Consider the following 14,028-nt stretch of genomic DNA (forward strand, 5'->3'; position numbering starts at 1 on the left):
ATCAGGGGGCTAGGTGCTTGAAAGGGTCTTGTGTCAAGGCAATGCATTCTTTGCTAAGGCACATGATTGGCTCCATACCCAATGAATGAATGTAAAAGGGACCAGACAGCCCGGAAGGATTAAGCAGGACTGTGAGCACCCCCTCTACCCACCCCTCCCCGAGGGAGAGGGACCATATCCAATTTCCACTGATGCATTCTTTCCTGGGGTTCAGTACAATGCTCTAAACACCATAAACACTCAGTAGACACTATTACTACACCTACTAGGTCAGCAGCAGGGAAGAGAAGGAAAATGATTTCCTTGTAGACTGTGAGGCCGCTGTTGGGTAGGGACCGTCTCTATATGTTGCCAATTTGTACTTCCCAAGCGCTTAGTACAGTGCTCTGCACACAGTAAGCACTCAATAAATACAATTGAATGAATGAATGACATGGTGAGTAGGTGAACTTGAAAGGGCACAGAGAGTGTGAGCTGGGTCTGTAATGGACAAAGAGAGCAGAAAGGTAGGAAGATGAGAGTTGACCGAATGTCCTAAAACTAATCATCGAGAATTTCTGCTTGATGCCGAGAAGAAGGGGAAACAATGGAAGGTTTTGAGGATCAGGGAGATGTGTGCAGAAAGTTTTTTTGAAAATGTGAGCAGTGTGGCCTAGCAGAAAGAGTACCAGCCTTGTAGTAGGAGGACCTGGGTTCTGATCTCTGTTCCACCACTTACCTGTGGTGTGACCTTAGGCAAGTCACTTAACTTCTCCGTGTCTCAGTTCTCTCATCTGCAAAATGGGGATTCAATATCTGTTCTCCATCCTACTTAGACTGTGAGCCCCATTTGGGACCTGATTGTCTCTTATCTACTCCAGCATTTAGTACAGTGCTTGACACGTAGTAAGTGCTTAACATACACCACAGTTATCATCATCATTATTATTATAACTGATTTGATGGAGCAAAGCTAGAATTTGGCATGTGTTTGGATCAGCACAGGGGTCATTTTGATGGACAGGAAGGATCAAATTCCAGAAAAGTTGTGGACGAACTCTGTGCAGAACTTGGCGATAGATTGAATTTGGAGGTTGAACAAGAGGGAGGAGTCAAGAGTAAAAACAAGCTTTCAGGTTTAAGAGATAGGGAGGTTGGTGGTGTCATCTATAATGGGAAAGTTAGATGGAGAAAAGGATTGGTTGAAAAGATGAGGAGTTCAGTTTGGGACTTAATAGGACATCCATGTAGAGATGTTCTAGAGGAAGGAAGAAATGTAAGATTGCAGAGAAGTCAGGACTAGTGAGGTAGTTTTAGGGGTCATCTGCATAGAAGTGATAGTTCAAATCATTGAAGAGGATGAGTTCTCTAAGGCAGTGAGTGAAAATTGAAGGGAGGAGGTAACTCAGAACAGAGTTTCTTAGATACACTCACAGTTGGGGGACTTGGGACAGAGAAAGAAAACCAAGGAAAGAGATTAAAGAGGATCATCCAGAGAAGAGATAATAATCGTAATATAAGAATTGATACTAGTAGATAGTAATATTTGCTATAATGGTTAAATACTAATTGTGTACCTAACACCATACTAAGCACGGGTGTGGATATAAGACTGTTAGGATAGACACAGTCCCTGTCACATATGGAGCTCACAGTCTAAGGAGGAGGGACAACAGGTATTGAAATCCCAATTTACAGATGAGGTATCTAAGGCACTGAGGTGATAAGTGACTTGCCCAAGATCACACAGCAGGCACATGGAGGAGCCGGGTTTGAAACATAAGTTGCCTGACTCTGCGGCCCATGCTTTTTTTCTGAGAAAAAAACGTGTCAGAAAAACAAATGCAAGATAGTATTTCCAAGAGAAGGGAGTGGTCCCAGTGGCCAAGATGAGGAGATTGAGAATGATCAGGGCATAGGAGGGTACATTAGATCATTGGTGACTTGGGAGAGGGCAGTCTCCATGGAACACAGAAACCAACCTCTAAAGGGTCAAAAATGGAGTTGGAGAAATGGATGTGGAACCTATGGGTGTATGGAACCAATTTTTCAAGTTTGTTTAGGAATGGGAGGAGGGGAGGTGGGGTTATAGTGGTTTTATTTTGTTTTAGGGTGGGGAAAACATAGGTATGCTTCAGCCAATCAATCAATCATATTTATTGAGCACTTATTGCGAGCAAAGCACTGTACTAAATGCTTGGGTGAGTACAACAGAATTCTTAGACACTTCCCCTGTCCACAGAGAACTTACAGTATAGAGGAAGATAAAGGTAATAGTATAAATGAAAATGTTACTGATATATACATAAGTGCTCTGGGGCTGAGGGAGGGGGGGATAAATGGTGCAAATCCAAATACAAGGGTGACATGGAATGGAGTGGGAAATGAGGAAATGAAGATTTAGTTGGGGAAGCCCTCTTGGAGGAATTGTGAACTTAATAAGGCTTTGAAGGTGGGGAGAATGATTGTCTGTCAGATAGGAAGAGGGAGGGCATTTCAGGCCAGAGGCAGGATATGGGCAAGAGGTCAGCGGTGAGATAAACAATATCATTCATTCATTCATTCATTCATTCATTCATTCAATCGTATTTATGGAGTGCTTACTGTGAGCAGAGCACTGTACTAGTATCGAGGTACAATGAGTAGGATGGCATTAGAGGAGTGAATGTGCAGACTGGGTTGTAGGAAAACAGAGAGGTAAGTTAGGAGTGGAGAAAGTGACTAAATGCTTTAAGGTCTGTGGTAAGAAGCTTCTGTTTGATAGGGAGATGGATGAGCAACCACTGGGAGCTCTTGAGGAGTAGGGAAACGTGGACTGAATGGAACTGAAGAAAAATGATTTGGGCAGCAGAATGAAGTATAGACTGGAGTGGGGAGAGACAGGAGGTCAGCAAGGAGGCTGATGCACTAACCAAGGCAGGAAAGTAACAGTGCTTGGATTACCATGGTAGCACACTGTAAACCTACTATGTGACAGGAATGTGTTTGTTATAATATTGTGTAGTACTCTCCCAAAAGAGTAGTACAGTTTCCCGCACACAGTAAGTGCTCAATGAATACAATTGATTGATTAGCATCACTGACACCAGGGCCAAGAAGCTAAAACAGAAATGTACCTAGCTGGCTCAATACATTGAAAAAGAGGCAAAAAACAGACAGAAACAAAAGTAAAGATAACATCACAATAAACATTTGATGATTGCTGCTAATTAAAGCGAATTTTAAATTGCTCTTTGTATTTGCAGGAAGTTGGCAATTTCACTTTCTCAAAGACACTGCAAAACATGTCTCTCTGTTTTCTCCATTTCAAAAATTTTTTGTCCATGCAGAAAGGCATAGTCATGCCTTTGAAATGTAACAATGGTGAACAAGGATGTGCTCTTCTACTTTACTTCCCACGTTCTCTAGGAACCAGATATCTATTATCTGACTGTGAAAAGCAAGGGACTAGACTAGCTTGTCTTTGTTACAGGTCTCAGTGAGTGCCTTGCTGTTCAAGGCCAACCAGGCTCCAAAAGCCGAGAGTTCCAGTCCCAGGGCTTTAACCACAAAAGCCTTCCTTCACATTGCTCTCCGGGCCTGAGATGAGAGCAGTCATCTAAGTACAAAGGTCACATAATGTTTCCAAATGACCATGACCCATCCATTCTCTCAATTCTTAAAAATCTCTCTTTAAAATGTGACTGACTTGCCAATGACGTCAATCTATTTTCCCCAGCCAAGGATAACACTGAGAATAAAATTCATAAAACTGACATTAATACCCAGAAAGCTTGCCCACTTGATTAGTTATGAAAATTAGAGATTTTTCAAGATAACATTTTTCGCGAGTCAAATCCAAAGTGCAATACAGCTACTATTATTATTACTTAGTACTGAAGATTAAGCTAAAATATTTCTTCTAGATAACTCAAGGCGCTTTCACATTAAAAATCTAATTTCATTACTACTTCATCAGAGGGGTAGAAAGAACAGGGATTATTAACCCTTTCTAAAATGGGAAACTGAGTGGCCTAGTGGAAGGAAAGTGGGTCTGAGAGTCAGAGGCTCTGGGTTCTACTCTCAGCTCCTCTACTTGTCTGTTGTGTGAACTTGGAAGAGTCAATTAGATTCTTTGTGCCTCAGTTTGTCATCTGTAAAATGAAAATTAAGACTGTGATCCCTGGGGGGAACATGGACTGTGTCCAACTTTACTAGTTTGTATCTACCCCAGTGCTTACTACAGTATCTGGTACATAGTAAGTGCTTAAAAAGTATGATTTAAAAAGAATGATGAGAGCAGGGAGGATCAGAAAATGACTTGTCCAGTTTACCTAGTAAATCTGAGTGACCAGAATCCCTGTTTTATGACTTAACGGGTTTTACTGTTTCCCTAGAAAAAATTCTTAATTTTAAAGCCAAGCTCTCTCGTTATTCCTGGTTATGTTTACGTATTAAGATGGTTCCTGATTAGTAAAGTCAGTAGTTTACTGTCCAAGGCACACCACCCTTAAGTCAAGTTATAAACAAGTACAAAGAGTTCTTGATAGCCTAGAAGGCTTCTGATATCTCCTTCCACTCTCCCACATGGGCATAGAGCTACCTAGCTTCAGCTAACTTATGATATGCAAGATCTTCATGTTGTGAATTCTAACTCATGAAAGAGGTCAATCTTTTGTTTCCCCAAACTCCTGCTCTTTTTAATGAATCAAAAGTCTTTAAATGGTATTTATTGAGCATTTACTCTGTGCAGAGCACTGTACTAAGCACTTGGGAGAATACAATACAGCAGAATTAGCAGACTGATTAATAGCTGAAACATTCAACACAAGAAAGATTAATCTAGGACAGTCTTTCATTAATACTGAACATGTGAAACTTAGCATTTTTCTGGGACAAAGTGAAGACAATAATTGTGCTTATTATGGGGTTACTGACTCCTGAAGAATGAATTAACCTAAATCTACTTAGGATATACTCATAAGGAAAGGATAGGACAATACTAGCACCCTGAGTGAAAAAGGTCTAAATTTCCAGCCTGGAAAAAAGAAGAGGTGGATCCCAGGCACCAGGAAGGGGGGAATTCTAACAGTGGATGACTAGCAGGGTTTTCCTATGAAATCAGTAGTCTCAGCTCAAAAAAAACCAGGTGCAGGACTAAATGAGAATGTGGATTAATTCAAATAATCACTCACACTCTGTTCCTCCCTTCCCTATTGTTCATTTAGATCCGTTTTGAATCCCTGATGAAAAGAGCACAAAAGGAAGTTGGAAAATGTCCTGCATTGAACAAAATCACAATTTTTAGTAGTGGTCCTATTCCCACCTGACCTCTGATAAAACTTGGTGGTATTTGGGCTTTTCAGGAACTGTGCCTACAGCTTAAGCATGCTAAGGAATGACATCCTATGCACTCCTTTGTAAAACTGAACATTTTCTATCTAAATCAAAACTGAGCAACAAGGGAGCAAAAGGAGCAGAGAAGAGAGAACAGATTGGGTGGCAATGACTCTCAACCCGTCAGCAAGTTCAGTATCCCCCCAACCTCATCCTGCCCCCTAAAGGTTGTAGACCAAATCCTGAAGAGTCATCTTCTGCCACAGGCAGTTGTAGCATGTGCAAACATGACAACACGTAGGCAAACAAGTTGGGGTTATCCCCTTCTCCCGCCAAGGACAGAGTTCAGAAATAGGATCGGGGTGTTAATTAATAATTCATGAGTTCAGCACAAATGGGATTCAGAAACCAATTGAATAAGCACAAAAAGTTCATTAAGTCCCTTGCCTCCCCCTGCTCAAAGACATGAATTCTTGAAGTTTGAAACAGTTATTTCTTCCCAGTAACATGAGTCCTTATAATAGTCCATGGAGGAAGTTGGGTTAACCCACACCTTGGAGATCTTTCGACTCTGCAATCTGTCTGTAATGAGTCGGTGCAGTCCTGTCTGGAAGAACGGAGCTGAACTGAATGACTTCAGGAGGACATTTGCAGCTCTGGATTCTGAGTCTCAGTTGCTTCCAAGGGAGGAGCACAAGGAAAGTGTTTGAGAATCTGTTCCTGCTGAGCTCACTCTCCAAGTTCCCTGACTCTCACAACTTTCTGGTCTTTACACTCAAATCCATGAATAGTTGGTTTTGGGAAACTTGGAATCAAGGCACCTATCATGTGGTATTGAGATGAATAACAGTCTCTCAGATTGAACAGTGACCACTCTGAAGGGCATAACGTTTCCATTGCGTTTCTTGCTGAGTTCCGGCCACAGAGAGGTTTCAGATAAGCCAAGGTGGCAAGGATCTCCAAGATATCTGCCTAAAGTCCTGGTTAGAACAGGTTCAAAGGCATGTAACACTAGCTTCCAGCCAAAGGAGGAGAAAATATTTACACCTAGGAGTTTGCAAATACAGAGTCCACAGGAGGTAGAGGTCACAGCCAGCACTTTTCCCAAACCGTGAAGTCTCTAATTCTGGTTTATGACCCATAACAAAGCCCACCTCTCTCTAATTACCCCAATTCAGCTCCCAATTAGTAAACCAGATCTGTACCAGGCTCTGTACTCTGAGTGGTTCGGGAAAAGTAATCCTAAAGTTTTGTAAAGTGAATACGCACATTTTAAAGTACCGATTTGGTGGCCTCTTAAACCAGAGTTCACATTGCCAAGAACACTTTCAGCCTTGCCCTCTTAGTTGGGTACCCACAGGATATTGATGAAGTCTTTACTACTTGAACCTTTCACTAGGGCACTTATTTAACCCTTCCCCTCCCTCGAACTTGCAGGGATCCAATGTTCTCCAGTATGTTTTCCCCTCACACAACTCCATTTGGAACTGATTTTGCTGCAGAGATCTCAAGACTGTCTTTATCCTGGCCAGGATGATTTAGAGATAACTGGGACCCAAAATGAATCCTAAATTTGAAGGCAAAGAACATCTCATAATAAGTCCAGTGGCAATCACGGAGAACCCCAGTTTGCTTCCAGAGAAGGTTCTCCTTGATAGTCTTGGGTTAGTCTTTATGGAATTGCCATAGGTTCATTAAACATCCCCCTTTACTTCTGACATCTTCAATTCTGAAACTGTTTCAGAAACAGCTCTGCCCACCTGAACCAAAGGGGTTTTCATAGTTTTGGGGTTTCATCCTGCAGCTCCAACATCTTACTCTTTCTCTCCCAGAATAGCCAGGCAAATTGTACCATCTTTCCCCAAAGCTCTCCTTTCTGAAACAAATGCAGAAGGCCACGCCTGGCTTTGAAACTACTTCATTCTGACAACTAATGGAAACCTGGTGCTGAAATAGGCAGATAGAATCATTTAAAAGTCCATGATTGTTTTAGGAAAAAATAAATGAATTTGAATACTCACTTTGAGGAATCTATGAAGTATATTACAAGTGCACCAATGCTAAGAGCGAAGACTAAGACAACCTGTAAGAGAAGAGAAAAATATCATCACTAAGAGTAAGCACCAGAATATTTATTCTTGGACATACATAGGGTAAACTGTCCATAAAACACTATATCATTTGCTTCTATTAGTGAGCCTGCATTTGAAAGCTATTACTATTATGGTTGTTTCCTTTCAAAGAAAAATACAAAAAACAGGGCCTTCTCCAGGAAAGGCAAATGTTTTCTGAAATATAACTTTTTCTGAAGTGGATATATACATTCTAACATATTAACTGAATCTTCTTTTCTGTTTTTAGATGGGATAATATTTTCGTACTGATTTCTACAAATATGTAGAAGAAATATGAATGTGTAAAGTACATTTGATAGATCTAAAACATACATTCTGTGAAATGTATTTTTATATATGTACTAATTCATTATTCTTTGGCCAAGGTGGCTCCCTCGACCTTGTAACTGAGGGGTGCTTTATTTTTTATTACAAGATATTCATTACAGTGGTCTACCCTGACTCTTAACTGTAGGCAGTTGAATAAATTCTGTTTAGAAAGCAAGTAAAGTGCTGGTATGAACATGGACACTCACCGACAAAGACTCAGATAAGACATAAGTAGAAGTATATTTTCAAGATAAAACTATAAAAAATCATACATATAAAAATGAAACAGAGAGAGGTGCATATATAATTTTCCAATACTATTTCTTAAGTACATGCATGTTCCAGATGCTGAATTAGATACTATACCAGGCAATTTAAAAGGAAGAATCCTGTTCTGGAGCTTATGCATTACAAAAGGGTTAACTATTAAATATGCAAATAGCACAGAAATGTGTGATGGTAAAAAAGTTTAAACAAGTGGGTATGCATATTTGGGTGTCTATATTGGGTTACATGCATGCCACCTGGGTACATACTTGTTGTAAAGGTGAATAATAAATAGCCTGCTGGATTGTGTGCCAAGTCTGAGTTCAAAAAGTAGTTGGTAAATATCAAAGAAATGTAAGTGTAAAGGAATAACAATAAAACAATTCCAATCAGGAAAATTGTTCATTGTAAATAGGTGAATTTTCACAACTTGATAAATGTTATTTTACAGAAGAAATACCAAACCTGTTTTTCAGCTTATACTTTGGGGCTCAAAATGTACTTATTTTGACTCTAAAATTACTTGAAGTATATTGTCAGCAACTACAATTAATTCAACCACTAATCCTCTGTGGAAGGCTCATATAGGCCTCTGTACTCTCATTTGTTAACTCATTCATAAAATCAGGATTCCTACTTTTCCTCCTTACCAAAATGAATAATACTAATAATCATTATTTTAATAATAATAAGAGAGCAGCATAGCCTAGGAGAAAGAACGGGCTTGGGAGTCAGAGGACCCGGGCTGTAATCCCAACTCTGCCAATTGCCTGCTTAGTGACCTGGGACAAGTCACTTAACTTCTCTTTCCCCAGTGCTTAGAACAGTGCTTTGCACATAGTAAGTGCTTAACGAATGCCATTATTATTGTTATTATTATTATTATCATCTGTAAAATGGGGATTCAATACCTGTTCTCCCACTCCTCTTGACTGTGAGCCCGATGTAGGACAGGAACTGTATCCTACCTGATGATAATATATCAACCCCAGTATTTAGGAGAGGGCTAAGCATATAGCAGGTGCTTAACATCATCATCAATCATCATCAATTGTATTTATTGAGCACTTACTGTGTGCATAGCACTGTACTAAGCACTTGGGAAGTACAAGTTGGCAACGTGTAGTTTTTACTATTATGAAGTAGCAAAGAAGATTGTCTAAAATTAAACATGGTCTCTGCTGCCATCAGAGAGACAAATGCAGCAGTACCTATTCTTGGCTCATTCCCCAGATGCCAAAGAGGAAAAGTCCTGTAAGGTAAGAGGGTGAAAACTGTTCATTCATAAATAGTCAGAGAGAAAATAATACCACCTGTTTTGCTATGTGTTTGGTGATGGATTGGGCTCTAGCTGGAGATATTCAGACCGATAGCCTTGAAATCCTTGCCATAGAAATTCCTCAACTTTACGGCATCAAATCCTGGAAATGGCTCTGACTCTTTTCCTAAATTTACTTGGTATCAAAGGTCTATCAATCAATCAATCAATGACAGTTATTGGGTGCTTGCCATGAGTAGATCCCTGAACTAAGCAGTTGTGAGAGTTTAATACAGTAGAGGTGGGGGGCATATATGCTGCCCACAAGGAGCTTACATTCTAGGGGAGACCACCCTGGAAGTAATGATTTTATTTTTCACTGGAGAAGCCTATAATAAGGCAGTTGCATTAATTGATTAAAGCTGCATTTTTCCAGCATCAAAAGGGTGTTATAATGACCTGCTTCTTTAAGCAGATAAGGCTCTAACAGGAGGGAGGAAACCCTGCGCAAGGATGACACGCAAATTAGTGAAGCGTTCCATATTTTTGTGATGACTCGACACCTGTCCACATGTTTTGTTTTGTTGTCTGTCTCCCCCTTCTAAACTGTGAGCCCGTTGTCGGGTAGGGACCATCTCTATATGTCGCCAACTTGTATTTCCCAAGCGCTTAGTACAGTGCTCTGCACACAGTAAGCGCTCAATAAATATGATTGAATGAATGAATCCTGAGGAAGAGGCAGCTTCAAAGTCTAAACATGCCAGGGCAAAATTGGACATTACTTAACAGGCTGACTGAGGAAAGGAAGTTAGAAGTAACAGTCTCCAAATCTCCCTGAAAATAGGGCTAGAAAATCACTCATCAGATCACCACCCCAAAACAAGAATGTTTTGGTTCCCATTGATGAATAAAGTCTACCACCTTAATATATTGTATTATCGCAAGTGCTTAGTACAAGGCTCTGCACAAGGTAAGTGCTCAATAAACACAATTAATTGATTAACAAACAGTGAGCTCCCCTTACATACTCCTGGGCTACAGGCGGATCATTGAGCTTTATAACACAGGGTAAATTAAATCAGGGGGCTAGGTGCTTGAAAAGTTCTTGTGTCAAGGCCACACATTCTTTGCTAAGGCACATGATCGGCTCCATACCCCTCCCACAGTAGGGACAATAAACTGGGGACAGGAAAGGATACAAATTCTCTCCCCCTCTTTTAAAGCTTCAATAAAATTTCAGATCCCATCAGCGGGAAGCCCCTAGCTTTAAATCCCTCCCAGACACTAATTTTATTTGTTTTAGAAGCATTATCACTTTCTCTAATGAAGTTTTAAAAAAGTTTCATATCCTGGTGACAAGGACCAATCAAAGAACACAGCTCATATTTGGGTAACCAATGAGAAACAATGTCTTATAATCTTGCTGTAAATTATACCTTTCGACTGAGTGGTGGAAGACTGGATAGAGGTGCCGGGGATGCCCATAATACAATCAGATGTAGTTTAGACAGCCCAACCCCTGAATATACCCATGACTGGAAAAACTTTGCTTAGTAAGGACAAAGGCCTATCCGAAAATAAGGTTAGTATTATACACTTGTTTCAATCATCTGCACTACAAGAGTCATACTGTGCTTCTCTGTTTCTGTCGCAAGCTCATTAGCTACTGACACAAAATCTGAGAAACACAATATGATCCCTGCTGTTATTGCAGTGGGAAGAGCATGGCTCTGGGAATGAGGCAACGTGGGTTCTTGTCTCAGCTCTGTAAATAGAGGAATGTCTTCTGGGGCTATACAATCAGTGGTAACTGAAGAACAGCCTAGGGCAGTCTGCAAGGGGGGTAGACCTCAGCAGAAATCATGAATAATAACTAAATGGCTAATGAGTGTGGCAAAGACCACAGTGACCACTAAGGTGATCACCTGCTGAATTATGCTGCTACAGAACAGTGCCAGTGCTAAGCCTCAGTCGCTTTGGCTGTAAATGGATCTTAAACACAAATAAACCTTAAAAATAATTGCATGCACTAAAATTTCAGGACAGAGATTTACCTGTCATTCTCAATGGAAGACTGTGTTCATCATCATGAGTGCATTAGCAGTAGATAGAGGACTATCTTGTAACAAATTCATGGCTACAATAAATTTACTGGCAACAAGGAATTTTAAGCATCCAGATTAATTCCCTGTGTATTCCTTCAGGGAATAATTATTATGGTATTCATTAAGCACTTAGTAGGTGCCAGGCACTGCTAAGTGTTGAGGTGGATACAAGCAAATCGGATTGGACACAGTCTCTGTCCCACATGGGGGCTCACAGTCTCAATCACCATTTTACAGATGAGGTAACTGAAGCACAGAGAAATGAAGTGATTTGCCCAAGGTCATACAGCAGATAAGTGGCAGAGCCAGGATTAGAACCCATGACCTTCTGACTCCTAGGACCATGCTCTATTCACTACGCCATTCTGCTCTTCAGTGTATCCCTACTATAGAAAACCGAGGTCACTCAAAAATCTACATGGTGCTTGCCAAAATGGTCTACAATGAACTGACTGTAGAGTCTAAAACCTCCAGCTGAAAAGGGCATCTGGTTGGACCATACTGGAAAAATGACTGAGCCTGCCTTCAAGATGATCAGGCCAAGGTCAGAACATGGGCCTAAAACCCATGTCAAGGTTTCACAACCAGTGCTAGCAGGTCTCCATCTGAATATCATCTTCATTTTTTTAAAATAAGTTAAACCTGGGTGGGAAATAGGGGAAAATGATATAGGAGGAAATGCATGAAAAATCTAATGATGAAAGTAAATATGAAGGTCTTAGGCAATGCTAATAATCCTGACCAAAAAAGGTTGTGAAGAGATGTAAACACGGCAAGATCCTTGGCTAGGTGCTAGGCCCCTGCTCTCTAGTCTGGCTCTGAAGCATCTCCTGATCTGGTCTGAGACCCAGCATCTTTTTTGAGGTCATCTCTGGATTCCCATTTCCCTGAAGTCCTTTTCTGAGTCAGCCTCTTTGGCTGATTCCCGTCCGCCTACTGTCTGTTGTGACTCCTGACCATGACCAGCCTATCTTACCTGCCACCTATTCAGACCTCTGCCTATCTGAAAATATTAATCTGCATTTATAATGAGTCTCAGCCTGGGCTGGGTAAACCTGACTTTTTGCACGACTTGTTTCCTGAGACTAAGTGGGGAAAAATCTAGACTTCCTTTACTTCTTTTTTTTAATCTTCGTCCTTGTATTTGGCAGGCTTATCACCTGGACTAGCAATTACATGAGTGTTTTCTGCAAATTGCGGTGCAGCTGCATATCCTACATGGGACTCTGGGAGAGATCATTCAATCCTGCTCAATAGGGAGGAATAAAGGGGAGCCAAAGTTTCCTTGTTACACTATAAACTCCCTGAACACAGGGAGTGGGCCATTTCCTGTGGTGTATGTTCCCTAAAACCTCTCACAGTGATTTTCACAGAGTAGTTGTGCAGTAAATGCTGTTGATGATGGTGATGCAGCATTTATGGATGGATTATTCTGAGCTCATAGATACAGTATTTTTCAATACCCTGATGTTCCAGTGGATGAAGCAGTGGAAGAGATGAAAAGATATGGCTTTTGTAAAAGTGTAGCAGGGTATCAAGATACATAGAGAAGCACTGTGAACTAGTGAATAGAGCAAGGGCCTAGGAGCCAGAAGGACTGGGGTTCTAATCCTAGTCCTGCCACTTGTCTGCTGTGAGACTCTGGGCAAGTTGCTTAACTTCTCTGTGCCTCAGTTACCTCATCTACAAAATGGAGATGCAGTATCTGTTCCCCCTCCTTCTTAGACTGTTAGCCCCATGTAGGACCTGATTATCTTATATCTACCCCAGTGCTTAATACAGTGCCTGGCACATAGTAAGCATTTATCAAATACCACATGTATTACTATTATTATCATATTATTAATCATTATTTTGGTAGTGCCCCCAACACAAGAGTTACAACCTCCTACAAGGAACCTCTGTCAGGCCTCTGGAAGTTATGAATTTGAATGTCATTGCCAGTGGAATCACATTATCTACCTTGCATGGTGCTAATTACCACATTTCTGTTTTATAGAAAATATGCATATGCTGTATGGTGATAAACAGCACAGTATGATATTTACAAAGAGCCAGATTTCTAAAAACAGAAGCAATTTCATTAATGTCATTGGAACCACAATGTTTCTGATTCTTCTATTTTCAAATCATTGGGAGTAGTGGCATCGTTTCTTCATTTAGAACTGAGTTTGTAACATACTGATATCTATGGGATTACATGAGTGAGTGTGTGTGTGTGTGTATATTTGCAAAATAGAATTGTTCCCCAATGTTATCCAGCCCTGCCAGTCACAGCAATGAAGTTTCTGCTCATAATAAGCATCAATACTCTTAAAGAAGTTATACAAGTCTGAGGCAATATATTTTCTGTTTCAACTAACATTCCTAATGAACATTAGGAAGGGTTTCTGGATTGGAAAAATTAACAAAAAAAAAATGAGTTTGACAAGTGTTGAGGGAATCCCTGTAGAAAGTCTAGAGGTAGGAAGATGTTCAGTTAGTCTCTCAAAGTCATGGTCCTTTCTATTCCCAGGATTCTACAATTCTGTTCATCTGAAGCCTGATTTGGACAAATATCCCTTTCCAACCCCATTCTTTATCTTTATCTCTGTATATAGACATCTACATACAAACATATTTCTGAATATTTCTGCTGTCCCGCTGTGGTATTGGGTGT

The 14,028-nt window shown here is 40.5% G+C and overlaps 1 protein-coding gene across 15 annotated transcripts in view; it reads right to left on the minus strand.

Moving 5' to 3' along the window:
• Positions 1-14,028, minus strand: part of KCNMA1 (potassium calcium-activated channel subfamily M alpha 1) — a 950,458-nt gene that overhangs the window by 437,222 nt on the left and 499,208 nt on the right. For all 15 annotated transcript variants that reach the window (XM_038743623.1, XM_038743619.1, XM_038743612.1 and 12 more), the window contains exon 3: positions 7,317-7,378. In XM_038743623.1, the coding sequence (XP_038599551.1) occupies positions 7,317-7,378 (62 nt within the window). The remainder of the gene's footprint in view (positions 1-7,316; positions 7,379-14,028) is intronic.

Source organism: Tachyglossus aculeatus, chromosome 3, assembly GCF_015852505.1.
Source record: "Tachyglossus aculeatus isolate mTacAcu1 chromosome 3, mTacAcu1.pri, whole genome shotgun sequence".
Taxonomy (NCBI): domain Eukaryota; kingdom Metazoa; phylum Chordata; class Mammalia; order Monotremata; family Tachyglossidae; genus Tachyglossus; species Tachyglossus aculeatus.